We start from the raw sequence: 21,637 nt of genomic DNA, 5'->3' as shown, positions 1-21,637 counted from the left end.
TTTCTTTAAACCAAGCATAATCACTCCCTTTCTAGCTTGACCTCCATTGGCAGAATAAGTCTTCTAATGCAGAAGCAGCTTGGATATGCTTCCTTCCATTCCAGTGATTTGAGAGCTGACGTGCCTGTCCTCATAAGGCAAACCTTGGTGCCCCTATTTGATACTCACAGAGTGTCCCAGACATTGCCTAGTTCATAAACAGCTTAAGAGGGTACAGTAGGCAGCAGAGGAGAAGCTCTTTACATGTTCTCACAGCTTTTGGCAAAGGATATTTTAGCTTCTGAAAGTGGTAAAGTGTTTGCTATTTTTCTGGCAAAAGGACAGTATTCACTTGCAGATTCGCTGTAGTCAAGGATGACTGGAGACAGAACAGTCACAGGCCAAGGGCTGGTGAAGGCCAGGGGCTCCCTACTCCCCAAGACTTCCTACAGGTTAGTTCTGGAGTTCTTAGTCCCCTATGCTCATTCATCACCCAAGAGCTTTTTCAAGTTACGTTTGGACTTTAATGGTTAATGTTTTTTATAAAATGGGAAGGGAGTTCTGAGTGGGAAGATAAATTCATTGAACGTATTTCAGGAGCCTTGAAAAGAATAGTTGGCCTTTGTTTCTTGGCTAGGGAGGGTATCAGTATTACCCCTGTCATAGCCAAGATCTAGTTGACTGGTGGAGCTTTATTTATAATGGTGAGAAATTAGAGTTGAAATGGAGATAATGTCACAGTTAAGTTGTTCTGGAATCTAAGACCTAGATGCAAATAAAAGGGGGCTTCCTTTTTCTTCTCCCTCAGCATGATCATGTCCAGGGTTCATACTGTTTGGGCCTGAAGCACAGAGTACGTTAACTTAGAAAGTTGGTTCCTGTTGAAGGGCTGGCTTAGAAACCCAGAGTGTTCAAAGTGTCTGCCTAGACTGGGTGAATAGCCATCAGGGAACCTTGCATGCTGAGATCCAAGTTTCTCAGAAGCTAGATCTCCGCAGTCCTAGTTTTAGTATCCTGGGCCCCTAGTTCCCCGGAAACAAAAGAGTACCCAGCCCCATCCTACAGTGGACAAAAGTGTATCCCCACACGGGGGCTGCCGAATCCTAGAGGGAACAAGAGTTTAGGGGTTCTTGTCTATTGCTGACAGTTGTTGGGTTCAGGAGTGTTTGTCATACTCCCAGCTTGGGTTAGGGCTTCCCTGGTGGCTCAGCCAGTAAAGAATCCACCTGCAGTGCAGGAGACCTGGGTTCAATCCCTTAGTCAGGAAGATCCCGTGGAGAAGAGAAGGGCAACCCACTCCACTATTCTCGCTTGGAAAATCCCATGGACAGAGGAACCTGGTGGGCTGCAGATCATGAGGTCACAAAGAGTCAGACGTGACCGAGCGACTTAAGCATGCACGCAGCTTGGGTTTAAAAAAAAAATACTTTCCTACCTCCAATTGTCTGCCCGGCCCTATGAATTCATTTATCATTTAGTACCTGCTTATTGAGTGCCTGAAAGGAGAATGGTAATAGGGACAGTAGAGGGCAAGAGAGATCGAGGCTTTGCCTTCATAGGCTTGTCATTCTAGCAGGGAGGGTAGTGAATTTGACCAGCAAGTACAAAAAGGTTTCATGAGAAAAGAACCGTGGAAGCACAGATTGGAGATAGGGTCAGTACCAACCGTGTATGTCCCTTTGGGGAGCTTTGAGGCAATCCACAAGGTCTCTGCCTTGGAGAAGTCTTTTCCTCTTTCCTTGAGCCTGAGAAACTTAGTTCAGGGCACAGAAGTGAGTAAATGTAGCTGATATTTTGCTCAGCCAGCCGAGTGGCTGTATGTTTGTACTGTTTCTGTTGTCCCAGGCAGGGATTCTGTGTGTCGCAGGGCCGTCCGGAGCAGACGCCGATCTCTGTCAGTGGTCAGGGGCCGACCAACCCCGGACCCTCAGACTGTAACCATGCCGTAGTGTGTGTAAACATCCTACACTCTCAGCTGTGAGCTCGAGGTGGCTGGGAGAGGGTTGTTTACTCCTTCTGCCATGGAAAACGTCTGCTGAAGAAGGAACAGTCTCTTCACCCAGCGGGTCGGCCAGAATGCAACCTCCCTAGTCAGCCAAGGCAGCACCCCAGTGGAGAGCTGTCCCTTGGGCCCCCTGGGTTGCTGGATAGACACGACCTTAGTGACCACTGAGCTCTCAACATGCTTTGAAAAGCTGGGCTCTTGCCTACCAGCGTTCTTGGTCCTGACATTTGCTTCTGAAATTCCAACCCAGAAAAAGCCCTGTGTCCCTTTCCCCTGCTCTTTTCCTCCAGAGGTGGTGCGGGAATGAAATAAGGAGAGTGCTGCTTATTTGGGAGTTTGGGAGCCAGCCTGAGTGTTTGGGGTACTTGCAATTAGCACTGTTCTCAGATCACGGGCCTTGACAGCATTTACTGACAAGCACTGCCAGTGCGTGGTTTTTAGTTACGGTAATTATTTGCCTATTTGCAACTCATCACGCAATGGGTGATTACTCTGTACTTCAGAAAATTGGCTGTATGTTTGTTTTGTGAAGCCTATGGAATCTGTTATTTTTAGTTCGATTTAGCACAACTGGTCTCTTCAAATTCCACTTTCCCTTGGCTTCAAATGTGGAGAACTCAGCATTCAGCTGGCAACTGCGCAGAGCCGGTTTGGGGGAAGAATGGAAATTCACTGCGGTGGCTGCTGAGTTGGTTCTTTTCCTCTTACCTGCCTCTCCTTCTGCCCCACAGGAGGAGGTGCGCCAGTCTGTGACTCCTGCCGAGCCCGTCCAGTACTACTTCACGCTGGCTCAGCAGCCTACTGCTGTTCAAGTCCAGGGGCAGCAGCAAGGCCAGCAGACCACCAGCTCCACGACCACCATCCAGCCTGGGCAGATCATCATCGCACAGCCTCAGCAGGGCCAGGTCTGTGAGCAGCAGAGGGTGCCGGCCCAGCAAGATAGCACCCCTTAGATTTGGGATGGGCAAAGTGGGGCTGGGGCAGATGGGCAGTCAGATCATTGTAGGGCACTGGGTTTGGATTCTGAAGACCTGGACTTGCCCCCAGACCCGGCCGCTGAGATGGGTCACCTAGTCTGTCTAGACCCTGGCATCCTCATGGGTCAAATGAGGAAAGTGCGGTGAACAGGACATTCTCTGGGGTCTAGACAGAACATTTTAGGAGGAAAAACATCTCTAGATGCCCCCTTGAAGAGAGTGACATATTCGTATAAGGTCTTTTAGGTGGACTCCATGCCTGCGGTCTGCGTCTCCCCACCAGAATTGGAATTAGTATCTTTAAGGGGGCGATCAGGCATCATTGCCAGATAACATACATTTCCTCTCCTTTTCCTCATTTCTGTCTCCCACTGGATGTGTCCGCTGACCTCTCTTTTTATAACAGTAATCAGAAGATTCCTTCTCTCCCGGTAGTATTGTTGTGAAAGGAGTTAATATCCACATTGTTGGGGATCATGAAAGGCTGAAGAGAACTATGTTTCCTGAGCCCTGACTCCCTATCAGTCATTGTATATCCATCAGACGCTGAGTGTCCTCTTAGCTAAAGTCCAAAGCTGTGTTGAGGATACAAGGAGGAATCAACAAGCCCCTATTTTTAAGAATTTAAGAATCTAGTTGGGGCTACAAATACTTAGAGATTATACCACTTGCCATGTGGGAAGTGTAAGATATTCTTAGGATTGTGTAGAGGGTGTTATGGAAGTGCTTCACATGGGGTACCTGACAAAAGATGTGAGGGAGGTGGTAGCAGAGAATGCCAGAGAAAAGTTCTCTGAAAGGAACAGTGTGAGGCTTAGAGGGAATAATGGAAGTGAATCAAATAATGTGGGGAAGGAGGGCTTTCCCAGGAGAGGGCACAGCATGAGCAAAGGTGGGGAGAAACAGCACCAGAAGTGGTAGGAGGGGAGGGTAGAGTGAGCACAGGGGAGCATCTAGGCAGCTTGAAAAGGCAGGCAGAGGACACATCCTAAACAGCCATGTGTATCCAGTAAGGAGCTGCTGCTGCTGCTGTTGCTGCTAAGTCGCTTCAGCCATGTCCGACTCTTTGCAACCCCTTGGACTGTAGCCTACCAGGCTCCTCCATCCACGGGATTTTCCAGGCAAGAGTACTGGAGTGGGGTGCCATTGCCTTCTCTAGTAAGGAGCTAGGCCTGCCTAAAGAAAAAACATTGGGGCAGAGCTAGATTCAAATTATTATGGTTTTAGAATTTATTCCCTGCTCACTTTTTTATCCATAATTTGAAAGTTTGTGGAGGTGCTTGCTCTTTGCCAGACACATTGCTAGGCAGGAGGGTTTAAAGATGACCGCATCCCAGTCCCTGCCTCGAGGCATTCACTGCAGCATGATGCCTCAGGGACCTTCTTTGGCCGGTGCTTGTGCCTCCGCAGTGGTGAGCACTTTGCCTGCCTAAGGCTTTATCCCCGCACCAGCAAACTTCAAGGGAGTCTGCCAAGAGCTGGCCCTGATTGGCTAATCATTCTGAAAAGTTCATGACTATTGCGCCCCGAATGCAGGGCACGCAGTATGTGATTTGACATCTGCCAGGCTAACATGAGCCCTCATTTTCCTGAAATGATTTAGAAATACCTCAGAAATCCTCTTGGGAAAATTGAGTTGGTAGTACAGTGATGACTTGGCAGTATGCTTTTTTTTTTTTTTTTTTTTTGGTCAGCGAGAATTTTATCTACCTCTTCTCTACCACACTGAACTTGCTCAGCTTGGAGCTGATAAGGCTTGTGAGGATGGTGAACTTGGTTCCTCCCGGCATCTCCCAACTCTTGTTCCCCTGTCTGACTGGTTCGGGAAGGCCTTGTGGCTATGCTTTGTCACACCTCCCTAGGTCTATAGGAGTGGCTCTTTCAGGTTGAGCTCAGATACCCTTATAGGACCAACACATATTAAAATTGGGAAGAAAGTATATTTTGGTCAAGTGAATCCTGTGTTTCCTGTCATAAAATTGGAAACATTTTATGGAGGTTTGGGGAGCAGGCTAAGTTGGAGATCATGGTGTCACAATGGGAGATGTTCCCTGTTGACTTGGCCCACTGCGTGCATGCAGTACCCTCTGTCATCTTTCTCCCTACCCTCCTACAGTTCGTAGTCATTTCTCATCTACAGTTCCCAGAACACCTTCCCCTTCCTAGGTAACATTACTGCAGAGTAGACCTGTGCGGTCAGAATGTAAGTGCAATCGGGATAACAACATCGACTGAAGACCAGAATTCATTAAGACTCTGAGTCATCTTAGGAGGTGATTCTTGATTTCAAGTGGGGAGAAGTTGTACCCAAAGTAAGGGCTTGGGGTGCAGGTGTAGTTAAAGGCTCTCCTAGCACCACCACCAGATGAGCAACTTACACTGGAAGCTGTAAAGGTCGCATCTTTACAGGGGTAAAGACGTGAGATTTAAAGAAATAACTGACTCTCTTGACAGTTTGAATCCACTGTCTCTTGAAGGAGCAAGTTTCGATGGGTTGGATAATCCTCTAAGTGTGTGAGACACAGAATCTTTGTATACATTAGACAGAAATTCCTTAAATCTGAGATTCCTATTTCTAGAAAGTTAAAATTCTTGGTAAATTCTGTTAAAGTGTTAAATTCTATTACTTACATAGCCTCAATTAAGATCCAGGTCTTAACTGTGTCCAGGTCTTAAGGGTGTTTGCCTCTCCTGTGGGAAGCCATGCTGTGATCTGGAGCAGCCAGCTGGCCAGTGTGGGCTGGAGTCACTCTGACTAAGTGGGGATGACAGCCGGTGTGCCCTTTGTTTTTTCCAGGGCCTTGCATGCCGGGGAAGCAGCCCAGGGTCCTAAACTGACCCCACTTCCCGTTTGGTTTGCCCTCCAAACTCACCTGCTCCAGGCTTGACTTCAGCCATGTCTTGGGAGAATTATCATAGTTGCTTTTAATTCTTTTTTACTATACGTGCCTTTCTGTCACTGAAGGGGCTGTGAAAAGTTGTAACATTTGAAGCATAGAGAGAGGTATTGGGGTTGAGGCAAATACTTTGCACTCTGAGCCAAAAAAATCCATTCGGCTTTCCTGTCTTTTACTTTGGAGAATGATTTTATCAGTGCTCTGAGTGTGCATAGTCCCAGGGGACTCTGTAGGTTGAGTATTGTTGGTATTGAGATGAGGTCAGGCGTTCAGGAGGGTTTGCTCCTGGTTAACTGCTCAGCATTAACCCCTTGGTAGGCTTGGGCTCTGGGCTAGAACTCAGTCAGCGTTTTCATGACTCTTGCTTCCAGACCACACCTGTAACCATGCAAGTTGGAGAAGGTCAGCAGGTGCAAATTGTCCAGGCCCAGCCACAAGGCCAAGCCCAGCAGGCCCAGAGCGGCGCTGGGCAGACCATGCAGGTGATGCAGCAGATCATCACGAACACGGGAGAGATCCAGCAGATCCCGGTAAGCCTGCCCTGCCCTGCCCTGCCCTGCCCTGCCCTCGGGTCTGTGCGGCGCTGTGCGCGACAGTGTGATCAGGAACGGTTAGAGGTTTCAGTACACACACACGCACGCGCACACACACACAGACACACACAGACGACACACACACAGAGACACACAACACGTAACACACACAACACACACACAGAGACACAGACAACACAGACAGCACACACACGACACACACACAACACACAACAGACACACAGAGACAACACACACAACACACGCATGCGCGCGTGCACACACATACACAGACACACATACAACACACATAACACACACAACACAGAGACACACATACAACAGACACACAGAGACAACACACACAACACACACGCACGCGCACACACACACATACACAGACACAGACACACACATACAACACACATAACACACACAACACAGACACACACACAAGACAGACACAACACACAAAACACATGCGCACACACACATACAGACACACAACACACACAGAGACACAACACAGAGACACAACACACACAGAGACACAACACACACACACACACTCTTTGTTGTAAACCTGTATTTGCATTACCCTAGACCACAACTGGCTTCACTGCGTACTCCCTGCTTTCCTTTAATCTGGGTTCAGACTCGCCGCTATGGGGCAGCGCTTCTAGAGTTCCCCTCCTGCCGCCTGTGCAGAGAGGTCATTGTAGCCACTATTCCATGCCAAGGCCCAAAGGCCCTGTGAGGCAGTTCTGTCTTGATTTGCAGAGAATAAGAGGGAAGTGTATAGAGAAGGCCATAAATACACTTGTTGCATATTCATGAGTCAGTTCCCAGTGGAGCCTGCAACAAAGTGTATTTTTGGCTTTCATTTAACTTATCCATTGCTTCACTGTGGACTACTACTTCCTGTGTGCCTTGAGGGATTTCATTTCTAATATTTGTTGGCTTTTTCACTTGTACTTGTTTTTTTGTTTAAAAAAAATGAAGAAAGTCCTCGTTGTAACATGTGCCACCTAGTCATTGGTCAGCTTGCCACAAAAATGTGGAAAAGGCGTGACATAGAGCAGGTCTGTTCCTGCCACTCACCTTTCTGTTGTTAATGAAACGTTGGCAGGCAGAGCCTCACTGGGACTTGGCTAACCACTTCCTCTTTGAAGGAAACTTGAAAAGTATCCTTAGCTCTATTTCGGGTAGCTCTTCTTAATTAACAGAGTAATAGGCCAAGAGACAGCTGAGGAAAGGGGGCTATGTGCATCACTCTCTCTCTTTCTCTGTCACCTCTCTCTGTCTGTCTTTCTCCCCACCCCCTTCTCTCCATCTCCTTCCCCCACCCTTCCGTCTTAAATAGGGCGGGGTTGGGGTGGGGTGACCACATGCACACAAGCATGCATCGATTTCAGATTCCTTGCAGCCACCAACCCATGACTTCTCTCATAAATGGTTCTCAATTTTGCATGTGAGAGCACCAAAATAAGATCATTTAAACCAGAGTAGAGTTCCCACTTCATAGTAACTTTAACCTGAGTCTTTTACAGACTTGGGGGCACAGAAGACTTGTTGCAGAGTTTAGGACTTAGTCTTCACTGTATGCTTCTGCAGGAGTCTGCATTTCTAGACTTAGCGGAGTGCTGGTTCCCAGGAAGGGAACTGTGCTCCTCTTTGGAAAGCCCAGGGAGTGGGCTTCTTTGCTCTGTTGCTGTTCAGTTGCTAAGTTATGTCCAACTCTTTGCGATCTCATGAACTGTAGCACACCAGGCTTCTCTGTCCTTCGCTATCTCCCAGAGTTTGTTCAAATTCATGTCCATTGAGTCAGTGATGCCATCCAACCATCTCATCTTCTTTTGCCCCCTTCTCCTGCCCTCAGTCTTTCCTGGCGTCAGGGTCTTTTCCAGTGCGTCGGCTCTTCTCATCAGGTGGCCTGAGTGTTGGAGCTTCAGTTTCACCATCAGGCCTTCCAGTGAATATTCAGGGTTGATTTCCATCCAGGGGGGTGGGCTTCTTTGCTCTGTGGTTAATGTTAAAAGGGTGTGAGGGTCCCCAGGATTATCCCTGTGGTAGAGGATTGAAGAGCAGAGCGTCCCCAGATATCTAAGCCCAAGCCTAAAAGAAGAGCTTGCTTCTAAGAACTGCTTAGAACTGTTCGGCTCACAAGTTTTCAGTCACATTTGAGTTTCTGCAAAGTGCTCTTTCCAGCAGGGAAATGTAAAAGCCCTATGGCCAGCAGTATACCTTCCCCCACTCCTGGGACCAGGCTTCTTGCAGTCTTTCATCCCATGTCCTTGGCTGGAGTTCTGGAGACTCCTGGGACCAACCAACATCAATCTCGGCACATGAGGTTTCCCAAGCCTCCATGCAGCTGTCTTTCTCCTCGTAAGCAATTTAACGTTGGCCTGGAAGCTGCATTGTGCGATGTAGTGGGGGGTTAGGCTTGGCATCACAACTTCCCAGCAACTCTTGGCAAGTTCTCAGGAGAGAAATGACGGTAGGTCACAGTATCTTGCCCTGTCTCCTTTAAAGCGGACTCTTAGTGGGTTTAGATTTTGTGTCCCTCCATCTTGCCTTAGACAATTCTGGAATGTTCTACCAGGAACTTCAGTGTTCCTCTTTTCTTGGTTCAGTGTTCATCTTTTCTTGATGGTTCAAATCCTCTTTGAAGCTGAAGTTTCAGAGAAGCAGTTTGATTTAACACTTGTATGCAGGAGTTTCATCCTATCGGCATTTACTCATGGAAGTAAAAGCCCATATAATGAAGTTAGCTCTTGAAGGCAAGAGGAAAATTATCTCCAGGACAGAGGCATGACTTGCCTATTACCCTCAAGAAGCTCACCCTTAAAAGAAGAGCAGGCCAGACAGCTTTTTTTCTGGAGGGAGGTATCTAGGCCCCCAGATGGAGGGAGACCATATCTGCCGGTCTTCCTGGAGCCTCTTTCATCTCCCATATCCCAAGCATGACTGTCCATAGTCTTCCTTTGCCGACTGTTTTCTCTGCTGAGCCACAGTTCCCCTCACAGTGTGGCTGCCTCGGTCCTCTGCTCATCCTCACGCTCAAAGCACTAATACTTTCATGGTATGCTGGAGCATTAAGAGGCCGAGTTAAGGCTTTTAGCATGCAATTAAATGCAGCGTGTGGTATTATTGTATTATCTGAGACTTAATCGTAAGCCTGAGGGACTCTAAGGGCATTTTTGTAGCTTTAGTTTCCCATGATGGAGTATTCTCTGAAAGGTTTATTGATTCAGCTTCCCCTTGGGAGGTGTTTGGCCAGAGGCTAGGGCTGAATACCAAGGATCCTAAAAGTCCCACAGACCCGCATTGGTCCTGGCTCTTGGGGACAGAGATAGTTAAGCAGGCCAGCTTTCTCTTCCAAGATGTGCAGCATGGGGCTGGGTAGTTCTCGGGCTGTGGTCCTGAATGATGGCCATCTGCTCTGGGCTCCTGGTGGATGGTGGGGCTCTTCTCAGTGTTAGATTAGCCAGGAACTGGGGTAGTGAAGGGTGGAGATGGAGGAGAGAAAGGCCCACACTTAAGGTACAAGCATTCCAATGTCAGACAGTTGGGCATAAACTCCTAGCATAAACTGTGAGCAGACAGCTAAGAGCCAGTGAATGCTGAGGGTCCAGCTGTGTGGCTCTCGTGTGTGACAGCACCCTCTGGGAATTTCCCCTGAGTCCATTCAAGGAGCATGCTCTTTTGTGTGACTAATGGGGTTGGGATGTTACGGTTTTGCTTGTTAGGGTCTCTGTTTAAAAGGAGCTTTTCAGAGTTGGCTTCTTTGGGTGGTGGGTAGGGGACAATCAGCATTTCTTGTTGTGGAAAGTTTGCCTGTTCGAGGTTGCATTCAGTCCCCTATGGTCTGCTTGTCTCTGCCCTTGCCATAGGTGCAGCTGAATGCCGGCCAGCTGCAGTATATCCGCTTAGCCCAGCCTGTATCAGGCACCCAAGTCGTACAAGGACAGATCCAGACGCTTGCCACCAATGCTCAACAGGTATGTACCCCAGTGATGCAGGGCTTGAGTTGGGGACCAGCAGGAGCTGGCTTCTGACTGCAAAGGAGGGCTCAGCACACAACTCTCTGGCCACCTCATCTTCAGCAAGAGCCACCTCCACATTCTGCATATGTGTTCTGCACCCCAGGGGACAGATGGGGTTTATCAGAGGATTGGATTCAAAGTGTGTCTCTTCACTGTCTTGTTCTCGAGGGACAAGGAAACACAAGGCAGGGGAAGTCTCAGGATACCTGAGGAGAGCCCAATGTGTGTAAATGCGCAGGTCTGACTGAAGGAAACGTTTTCACAGGCTGCCTCATCGTCAGGCTCAGTTTCCATGTTTAAACCCGAATGACGGTTGTGTACTGGCATATTCTGTGCCCTTTGGAAAGCTACTTAGGTTCCCCCCCTGCCATACCTTCTTGTGCCCCCCCCTCTCCCCTCACACCCCAAGATATTGAATACTGTGAGCCACAGGTGCTGAGGGGGCCACCTCCCTGGGCGTGGGGATTGCAGGTGTGGGCATTATTTGCAGGGGACATGGATGCTGGACAGGGAGGCATTGTTAATCAATTCTTTTGCCTCAGACCCAAAAAAGCAGTGATCGTTTAAGAGCTGGACTTGTCTGGCCCAGTTGCATTTCTGGCGATGTATCTGTTGACAGTGGTGACAGAGCTGAGTTTGTGGAGCAGGTCTCCAAAGATCTCATTTGGGAAAATATGAGGAATGAGCCAAAAGCAGGGCTTCTGAGTTCCGTGTGGTCTCTGGGATGGTTAAAGGGAAAAGCCTCCAAATCCAGACTTCTTGGCTTGCTCACTGACAGGGAATCAGATCTGAAGACTGCCCCACCCTTTAGTGTACCCGCCCCCTTTAAACTTCTAAGATTCTAGCCTAGGATCCAGAAACTTTCTGTGGCAGAGGATGGGAAGAAATGAGAAGGAAGAGTTCTTGGTTCCCCAGAGGTCAATTTTGGGACCAGGAACTAAAGCCAGAAAGTGGGGAGATTGGGTGTTACAGAGAGGAAGAAAGAAGCAGGAAGAGGCACCCAAGGACAGTCAAGAGTCTTCATAACAACCGATTGATGGATTGTAACAGTTTGGCACTTAGTAGGTGCTCAGTAAATGTTTGCTGAATGACTGTTGAATAAATTATATGTAAATAGAATTTAAAGGTAAATGAAACTCTGTTCAACTGATGTGAAGGGCAGTCCTGCTGACCACAGGGCACAATGAAAACCTCATCTATGAGGTATATTTTCCATTTGTTTCAGGATCACTCCTTTTATCCTGCAGGCATTTCTTCAGTACTTCCTTTGCACTGGGAGATGGAAAGACAAAACTTAACTGCTGCCCTCATGGGAGGAGAAAGATTCAAAACAAAGAACAGTAGTTCAGAAACCCCTTTCACACCTGTCCCCTTGTTGTTCTCACAGCCCCATGGGTAGGCCTGATGGCTTGTTTTTGGCCATTGTGAGGACACTCGAGAAGACAGCCCTTACCTTGTAGGGTGGCTGTGATGATTCCAGGAGAAGGTACACAGAAAACGTGAGCTAGTCAAATGCTCCATAGATAACACACACACACACAAACATTCTTCAGTCTTTTTTGAAGTCTACCAAGCTGTCTCTAGCAGCTGGCATTAGATGATGGCAGTTCTCCATGCCAGTAAATTCCTTTTAGAATGTATTTAAAATGCCCACATAAGATTTTAAGTACATGTGACAAATTGTTTCCTTACTGTCCCCCGCCCCCACCCTTGGCCCAGAGGGTTGTGTGTGGCCTGTCTCGGAAAAAGTACTTCATAGGTTTGCCACAAGGCCTTCTAGGGCCAAGGCCACCTGCTTGCCAGGGTGTTTCATATTCCAGTGAGATAATCTAAGTGATAAGGGTTTGGTTTGGAGCCCACCGACCACTCACCACTTTGCCAAGTGTTTGCAGTCTGCCATCACAGGTTGAAAGACAGACTCTTAGGGTTTCTGCCTAAACTGTAAATGTTGTGCCCTGTCCTGTCAGCATCTAAGAGCTAGGTGTTTTTGTTTTGACTTTAGCCTCAGCCCTCAGAAGGACCTTGTAGTGAGGGGTAGTTTTGGGTGGGGGTGGAGTTTGGGTGGACATTAAGAGAGATGATTGCAGAAGTTGTATATTGGCATCTCCATGGGCCTGTCTGTGATGCCAACTCTGAGTAGCCATCAGTGTTTGGGCGTGGGGAGGGACCCTTGCTTTCCTGCTACTCGTCAAGCCGCTGTGCTGTGCCAGGCCTCATTCTGGGCACCTCGTATGCACTGTCCATTTGATCTTCATGACCCTCTCTTGGCTGGTAAGCTGGTGGACTGCTGGACCAGACCCTGCAGCTCATCTGCCTACTTTGCCTTCTTGATTCCTACAGATCACTCAGACAGAGGTCCAGCAAGGACAACAGCAGTTCAGCCAGTTCACGGATGGACAGGTAGGACGCCAGCCAAGGCAGGCACAGAGGATGGGGAGTTGTTGGAGGGCAGCAGGTGCTATCTGTGGGTTTGGTGCTTGGGGGAGCTGTCCCATCATCTTCTAACAATAAGTGGACAGAAGTTGTTAAAAACAAGTCTTGCCTGTCCTCTAGGTTTATAGACTTGTGGGAGTTTAAAATCACCCTAGACTTTATATAGCCCCCCGTGCCCATTTTACAGATGAGTAAACTGAGCCCTAGAGGTGGGAAGTGCCTTGTCTGTGCTTGCCTGGCTGTTCATTGCAGAGCCAGGACTAGCGTGCAGGTCTCCAGTCTCCTTCTTTAAGAACAGCTTTTCTCTAAGCTGTGCTCTTTCTAATCTCATGGATTAGTTGAAATGCAGAGAACACGTGACCTCTCCGCTCTCTCTGTGCCTGGAATTCAGTAATTCTAAACCCACGTGAGGAAGGAATCTTCCCTTTTCCCTCCGCCTTTCTCTCCGTGCTCTGGCCCCGGAGACCGCTGAGGACATGGCAGGATGGCATGCGTAAGCCTATGCTCTCTGCTGCCCAGAGACGGGAGGAGCTGGCATCTGGACCCAGCTCTGACTTCTCCCAGCACCAGGTGCTAGGCTCACACTCAGGTCTCCTGTGTCAGGGGGTCTTAGCTGTGGGGTTTCTGTGGAAACACCTGAGAAGTTGTGTCCAGTTGACTCTAACCTTTCTTGGTGGCTCCGTGAGCATCTTCTCCACCCCTCACGGGTCTTGGCTGTAGGAAGCGACTAATCCCAGGTGACCTGCATGCCCATCAGGGCCTGTGCAGGGGCCTCGGCCTGAACCAGACACTCTAAGGAAAAAGAGAGGGGATAATCCCTACTGCCCCTGCCAGTGAAGATTACCAAGAGTTGGGGAGATGCTGACTTCCAGGCTGCTGGTACAGTGGTTCAGATTGTTTGTGTTTGTCACAGAGGAACAGCATGCAGCAAGCTCGAGGCTCTGAGCTAATGGGATAGGCAGAGCCCAGAGAAGTGAAAGCCACAGGAAATGCAACCCCCCTCACCTCCCTGCCCACCCCCCTCCCACCGGCTGGCGCCTCCTGGGTCTGCTGCCCCCAACCCAGCAGACTGCTGCTTCCCCTCCCCCTTCAAATGCTGTGCAGTGGGTGGTGGTTGAGGCATCCGGGGGCCCCCAGCCAACTCAAGGCCCGTAGGGAGCTGCATGCACCTCTCCCAGGGGTGACCTCACTCTCTCCTCTCTCCTCTCCACTCCTCTCAGCAGCTCTACCAGATCCAGCAAGTCACCATGCCTGCTGGCCAGGACCTCGCCCAGCCCATGTTCATCCAGTCAGCCAACCAGCCCTCCGACGGGCAGGCCCCCCAGGTGACCGGTGACTGAGGGCCTGAGCTGGCAAGGCCAAGGACACCCAACACAATTTTTGCCATACAGCCCCAGGTGATGGGCACCACCTCCCTCCCCAGAGGACCCCGCTGACCTCCGTGCCTCCTGCAGGCTAGGACACTGGTGCACAACGCCCTGAGCCTGGGGGCCGAGATTCTCCAACAGAAAGATGCAATATTTTTTATTTCCTTTTTTCTCATTTTTATTTTCTCCAAGGAATCAATATTTCAATATGTTGAGCTGTGTGTCCAATGCTATGAAATGAAAATATTAAATAACATATTTATGGCATTTTCTCAAAGAATGTGGTTAAGAAATATTTCTTTTGTTTTACTTTTTTGGGTTCTTACCGCCACTTCTTTTAGGAGCAGATTTCCCCAGGGGTGTGTGTATCTCCTGCCTCTCAGAACAGCCGCTGCCCCAGGATTCGCCACCGTGTTCTGCCCTCAGGTGAAATTAGGTGACGTGTGTAGCTTCCTTTCCACTAGTGCTCTTCTCCCTGGGCCCTGCTCCTGCCCCAGAGCTCTGTGGATTTTCCTCCAGAGGCCGTGGGAACATTCCTTGCATTTATAAGACTCATTTGCCATGGAGAGTGGATGGTTTCATTCCCAAACCCTTCTTTTCCAGGGACCCAAGGAGACTAGAACTTTGTGCATACCCCTCCACCCCCCGTTTTCAACTTTATTTTATTTTTAAATGCATTAAAAATTGTGCTAGTCTCCTTTGCTGCATGGACTTCAAACTGCATGAAATGCAATAAATCTCATTTTAGATAATTTGGAGTCTGGGTTTCTGTGTCTGAGGACATTCATGGGACCCTTGCTTGGGACTGCCTGCCTGCCTGCCTTACTTCCTGGGCTGTGTGTGGCACGTGGGCCAGATTCAGCCTGTGTCCTTCTTGATGGAGGGTCAAGAGAGCATCGCTCACAGAGGAAGCTCTCTCTCTCCTTCAAGCAAGGCCTTGAGTAAGTCCCTCCACTCTGGCCTTGGCACGTGCTGGCACTCTGAGCTGCCTGCTATGGCATGCCCATTACCAGGGGCCTGGCATCTGCCATGGAGGGCAGCCCAGGCCCTTTGTCAGCCAGCAGGTCAGAAGGCGTCTACAGCCAGGACTTGCTGCCAATCAACTGAAGCAGGGAGCAGAGAAAGAGCATGCCACTTCTTCACTGGGCACAGAGGCAGTGGTGAGCTGTCTTCCTTACCTTCACCATGCCATTTACAGCTAGAATGAGGCCTGATGTCATGGGAAGAGCAGAGAGCTGCATGCCAGGAGAGGACCTCTTGTTTTCTCAAGTAGTAATATGTCATAAAACCTTGGGCAGCTTCTTTCCAGGACTCTCTTAAGGGGCGGAGGCCAGGCTGGGGAACAGGCTTTAATAGATGATTTCAAGTCTGACTCTCAGACCCACATAATTCCCTCACCAAATATCTCCCATTGTCAACCATGGTAAGCCCTTGGACATCTATTTCATTTTCAGTTATTTACCTAAATGGACCTTACCTTATGCCACAAGAAAAGACGATATGTCTTGCATTGAAAACATACACAGTGAAATGATAAAACATGACAGAATTAGGAAGGCTATCACTGAGTAGGAAATCTGAATCACTGAAAACAAGAACAAATGTTCTGGTTGCGATGACGGAGACAGAGTTCTTAAAATGAGGTTTCTCATTTGATCCTGAGCTTCCTGACCACCAGAGCAAAAAGAGAGCTGCGACCAGGTGAGAGATTCACGCTATAAGAGAAAGAAAACATTCTTTGGCAAAAGCAGATGTTCCTCGCCGCAAGGTTTTGGATCCATGGTCCGCCTCCGGTGTCATCAAGGCAGACAAAGCAGGGGATGCTGTCACCATAGGTCTGGTCTGCCCCCTTCATTCTAGCCCTGGATTTGTCTGAAGGGGATTGTCTGACTTTCCCACCATCCTGTACCCAGACATGTCTCAGTGAGTCATGCAGGTAATTTGCTGATAGCCTGTGCCCAGCCCCACATGGAGAGGCTCCAGGAGAGGGCTCATGAGAAGGAGGAGCTCCCAGAAGGGGTTCTGGGCTCAGAGAAAGGGCAGAAGCTCAGCTCTTATTTCCTGGCTAACTCCTGTATTGAGGCCACTGCACTGTCACACCTTGCTGCTCTTCCACTCATTCCCCCAAACCCAAGCACAATTGGAATCTCAGACGAGTGAGGCCCCATTTTCCCACAAACTTCATTCTTAATTTGGAGATATTTTGACCAGTTGCCTTACTGAGCACGTTCCCTTTAAATTTCCCTGCCAGCAGCGCCCATGCGGGGTGTAAACAAACACTTTGGTACAGCCCAAGAGAGCCCCTATCTAATACCCAGCACGATCCCCTTACATCCGGAGCACTCTTAAGACATTTTTCCTAGCACTTGCAGCTTCTGTCCTCCCAATGATCTTCACAGTGACCCTGCAGGGGAGACAGGAAGAGGGATGGTGATCCCTGTATTATAGATGAAGACATAGGAGGCCCAGTGAAGTGCAGTGACTTGCCCAAGGTCACTGAATGAATAGGGTGGAGCTGAAACCAAAACATTAGTCTCCTGACCCCCTGCATACATGGTTGCTTTCTGGCCAAGGGTGGGGTGTGTGTGTGAGTAAGAAAGAACAAGACTTTACTAAAAATGAATGGTCTCCTTTTGCTCTGTCTCCCCAAACCCATTGGTGCAGCCTTGAGTATGCATGGAATAAACAGAGCAGTTAGATCGGATCGGTGGACAGCTGGTGGTTGGGATACCTCCCAGAGGTTGATGCTGGAGACCAGGGACCCCTGGGATTATGAAAAAAAAAAAAGACTACCTGGCCAGCCTCCTTGCTGCTCAATTCTACTGAGGCCACAAGGGGGCAGCAGGTAGCACTCACCCAAGACAAGGAGGTGTCTTGTCCCACCCTTATCCCAACTTGAGACAACTATAGGAACTATGAGGCGTGACTGTCCCCTTTCTCAAGGGGTACTAGACCCTTAACTCCCTTTTGGATAAGACCCTTAATTTTTGCAGGGAGGGACCTTCCTAGGGCAACAGTGAGGGCTGGAGACACTATCCTCTCCAGAATATCACATCCAGGCAGGTGGTTAGAGTGTCCAACTCTTTGTGACCTCATGGACTGCAGCACGCCAAGCTTCCCTGTCCTTCACTATCTCCCACAGTTTGCTCAAACTCAAGTCCATTTGGAGTCAGTGATGCAATCCAACCATCTCATCCTCTGTCACCCCCTTCTGCCCTCAGTCTTTCCCAGCATCAGAGTCTTTTCCAATGAGTCAGCTCTTCACTTCAGGTGGCCAGAGTATTGGAGCTTCAGCATCAGTCCTTCCAGTGAATATTCAGGGTTGATTTCCTTTAGGATTGACTAGTTTGATCTCCTTGCTGTCCCAGGGACTCTGAAGAGTTTTCATCTTCATTGTTCAACCTTCTTTATGGTCAGATTTTAATAATGACTTTTTGACAGCCCTTTTTATCTCCCCATCCTTGTATCTTCTCATTCTTTTCTCCCCTGCACTCTATATTCCTGTCACACTCAAATTACTTGCTGTTCCCTGAACTCATCTCCATGTTTTCAGAAGTACTGACCCCCATGGCTGTCCTTTTTTAAAAATATATTTATTCATTGATTGGCTGCTCCGGGCTTTGTTGCTGCGCATGGGCTGGCTCTGGTTCGGCGACCAGGGGCCACTCTCTAGCTGCAGGGCGTGGGCTCCTCACTGTGGTGGCTTCTCGTTGCAGAGCGTGGGCTCTAGGGTGCATGTGCTCAGCAGTTGAGCACGGGCTTAGCTGCTCCTTGGCATGTGGCATCTTTCCAGACCAGGGATCAAACCCTTGCATTGACAGATGAACTCCAAACCACTGGACCACCAGGGATGTCCCCTGGTTGTCCTTTTACTTCTTTTTCCACTTAATGAACTCCTATACATCCATAAAGGCCCAATTTAAATAACCCTTGCTGAGAAACTTCCAACTCAAAGGGCAGAGTTTGCAAAGAGCTCTTTGATGCTGTCATAGCAACCTCTACAGCCTCTGTTATCAGTGCTCAGACACACAGTCGTTCGACAAATATTTCTTTGGCACTTTCTGTGTTTCAGACATAGTTTGGACATTGTGAAGATATCTGAAAACAAGCCAGATGAGCCTTGTGCTATCATGGAGCTTACATTGGGTTGGGGGCTGGGGAAGAGGAATGAGTGGGGAGACAAACACAAGACCAGTTAGGCTCTGAACAGTCTGTTAGAACTTTCTGGTTTGGGCTGTCTTCCTCACCAATGGTCCTTCTCCAGTTCAAGGCCGTTTCTGTGTCTCCAGAGTGCAACTTAGGGCCTGGTACCAACAGAATGGCAGCAACTGAAGAGTGAGCGAATGAACACAAACCCTTCCCTGAAAATGAGGCCTCCAGCACTGCACACATTCTTCCCTCTGCTCATTGGCTCTCACTTCACCTTTTCACTTGCTGGCAGTTTTCTGCTGAGCACTGATGATATGCTGCTGCTGCTGCTGCTGCTAAGTCGCTTCAGTCGTGTCTGACTCTGTGCGACCCCATAGACAGCAGCCCACCAGGCTCCCCCGTCCCTGGGATTCTCCAGGCAAGATCACTGGAGTGGGTTGTCATTTCCTACTTCAAGGCATGAAAGTGAAAAGTGAAAGTGAAGTCGCTCAGTCGAGTCCGACTCTTAGCGACCCCATGGACTGCAGCCTTCCCGGCTCCTCCGTCCATGGGATTTGCCAGGCAAGGGTACTGGAGTGGGGTGCCATTGCCTTCTCCAGATGATATGCTAGGCAGGGGTATTTGATGGAGATTATTCTTCTAAGAAAATTTTGTGTAGGAAAATACATCTAAAGCTTGGTATTTAGATGAATTAAATCTCATTTCATCTTCACACATCCTCATTAGGTAGATACTCTCATTAGTGAGAAACTGAGGCTCAGAGAAGTTAAGAAATTATCCAAGAGCACCAACTGGCTGAGTGGAGCCAGATGCTCCGTGAAGCCTCTCATCCCAGTGGGCTCAGCCCCACCAGTCATCCCCTCTGATAGTGATTCTTTTCCTACAGAGAATGGAAGTCCCTGCCTCCCAATTCCTGTGTTGGGACCTAGCCTCTATCCCACTGCTCCAGCCATCTATTGGCCTCTGTAAGGTGGCGCTGACCTTGCAGGAGGAGAGGACCCCAGGGTGGAGGGCCAGGCAAGTACCTGGTCCTATGAGCAACTTGGGCCTGGCCTCTGCAAGGCCCTCAGAGCCAGACTGGCAGTGGTACCCAGCTTGGGTCCTGGGCCACTACCACGAGGGGATAAGAGGACAGCAGGCTGGCATTCAGGAGGGGAGAACCTGAGCTGGGCCCCAGCTGTGCCAGGCTGGGCTGAGCTCCTCAGGCTGGCTGGTGCTGAGGAGAGGTCTGAAATGGTGCTCAGCCCCATCACCTCTTGGGCTCCCAAGCCCTGTGCCCTTCTCTTCCAGTGAAGGTCTACAGGACAGAAGCTTTCTAAGATATTGAATGTGTCGAAATGTCTTTATTTTGGCCTTTGTTTAAATGACCATTTGGCAGTGTGTGGGATTCTAGGTTCACAATTACTTGCCTTCAGCACTCTGAAGATACTATTCCATTGTCTTTTGGCGTCTGTTGTTGCTGATGAGATGCTTATTGTCAAGTCAATTATTGGACCTTTGTAGATAAGCTATCTTTTCTTTCTGGTGGCTTTTAGAATTTCATTATTATTCTTGTTATTCTACACTTTGGTGACAAGGTGTCTAGATATAGTTTTGTTTTTAAAGATATCTTATGAGGCAGTCTGGGACTTTTAAATCTAGAAATTCATGTCTTATTTCTGGAAAGAACTTAGTCACTCTTTCCAGTATCTTTTTCTGGAAGCAATAATATATATGCTAGAGTTTCTCATTCAATTTTCTTTGTCTCATTTCTTTCATATGTCTAATTGTTTTATTGTTTTGTGCTTCATTCTGGAGGATTTCTTCAGTTCTAGCTTCTAATTCACTTATTCTCTCTTCAGCTGTATTTACTCTAACCCATCTATTGAATGTTGGTGAATTTAATTTGTTTCTAAAATTTCTAGATAACTATTCATAACTGCTACATGTTTCTGTCTGATATCTTCCTATTCTTATTTTATTATTATTATCTTATTTTATTCTTATTATCTTCCTTTATCTTCTTAATGATCTTAACTATATTAAACTTCTTTTCAGATTGTTCCATTATCTCTAGGTCTTTAAATATGAATCCTCCCATGAGAGAGGTGTCTCTCAAGATAGTGTATTTCTTATATGTTGTGGTTTATCCTTGAGATAGTGATTTTTAGCACATTTTCCTGACTGTACCCTGGGATTTGGAGGCCATGCTATGATATCCCTTGTGGCTCAGCTGGTAAAGAATCCACCTGCAATGCAGGAGACCTGGGTTCAATCCCTGGGTTGGGAAGATTCCCTGGAGAAGTGAAAAGCTACCCACTCCAGTATTCTGGCCTGGAGAATTCCACGGACTGTACAGTCCATGGGGTCGCAAAGAGTCAGACACGACTGAGCCACTTTCACTTTCACTGTGGTATTACTGCTCAGCTGTGTCTGCCCAAGCCTTGTAGAAGTACACTAGCCCCAAACTAGCCTTTATATGTGTCTTTTTGGATTTTCGCATGGCATGAATATCAGATCCTGAGTCCATATCCATGTGGATGGCCTTAAGGTATCCTAATCCTGTGGGCATTCTTTCTTCCTCCCAAAGCCAGGTCAGGTGGCTAACAGGCAGAGATAATTTAGTCCTGTTTATGGCAGGCAGCACTTTCCCAGGCCAAGCATTAAGTAGGGAGCCTGACACTAGTGGGGTCTACAGGTGTGCGTCCCACCCCATTGGAATGCTGAATCCCTCCTTGGAGGTACAGCGTCAACTCCTGCCCACCACTGGACTCTCCTCTCATTTACTGGCCTTAGAGATATCGCATTCTTGCTTTTAAACATGGATATGTGTTTTTGTTTTTAGTTATCCAGCATTAATCTTGTACATCTACTTCTTTAAGGGGGAGGGACTTTAATAAAGTGTTCCATCAAGTTTGACCCATCCCCATCACTGAGCCCCCGTTCTCCTCTCTGAACCTCCACATCTCTCACCCAGTCTCGTCCCTTTTCGGAGCCCCCTTCCCTGACACTCCGTCTGCCATCCCTACTGTTCATGTCCTCTTCCTCCCTAAATCCTCCTTCAAGTTTCCTGACCTTGGGAGAGGAGAGAAGGAAAGCTTTCCCCACTGCATTCTCAGCAACTCAGAAAAATCCTTCCCCCTCATTTTCCAATGAACTCCTCCGTCCCGGTGGCTCTCACTAAGAACACGGAGCCTGCCCACAGGGCTATGGTGGTGGTGTCCTCCCGCATGGTCTTCTTGGAGGTGGGGTCGCGGAGGAAGAATCCTGAA

General features: G+C 48.5%; 1 protein-coding gene across 2 annotated transcripts in view; it reads left to right on the top strand.

Moving 5' to 3' along the window:
* The window catches only part of NFYC (nuclear transcription factor Y subunit gamma), a 43,709-nt gene extending 28,766 nt beyond the window's left edge, over nt 1-14,943 (top strand). For both annotated transcript variants that reach the window (XM_052636657.1, XM_052636658.1), the window contains exons 6-10: nt 2,716-2,889; nt 6,230-6,388; nt 10,285-10,392; nt 12,778-12,837; nt 14,094-14,943. In XM_052636657.1, the coding sequence (XP_052492617.1) occupies nt 2,716-2,889; nt 6,230-6,388; nt 10,285-10,392; nt 12,778-12,837; nt 14,094-14,210 (618 nt within the window). In that variant the 3' untranslated portion in view covers nt 14,211-14,943. The remainder of the gene's footprint in view (nt 1-2,715; nt 2,890-6,229; nt 6,389-10,284; nt 10,393-12,777; nt 12,838-14,093) is intronic.
* The last annotated feature ends 6,694 nt before the right edge of the window (nt 14,944-21,637 follow it).

This window comes from Budorcas taxicolor, chromosome 3 (assembly GCF_023091745.1).
Source record: "Budorcas taxicolor isolate Tak-1 chromosome 3, Takin1.1, whole genome shotgun sequence".
Lineage (NCBI taxonomy): Eukaryota > Metazoa > Chordata > Mammalia > Artiodactyla > Bovidae > Budorcas > Budorcas taxicolor.
This window is presented reverse-complemented; position numbering and strand designations above follow the sequence as displayed.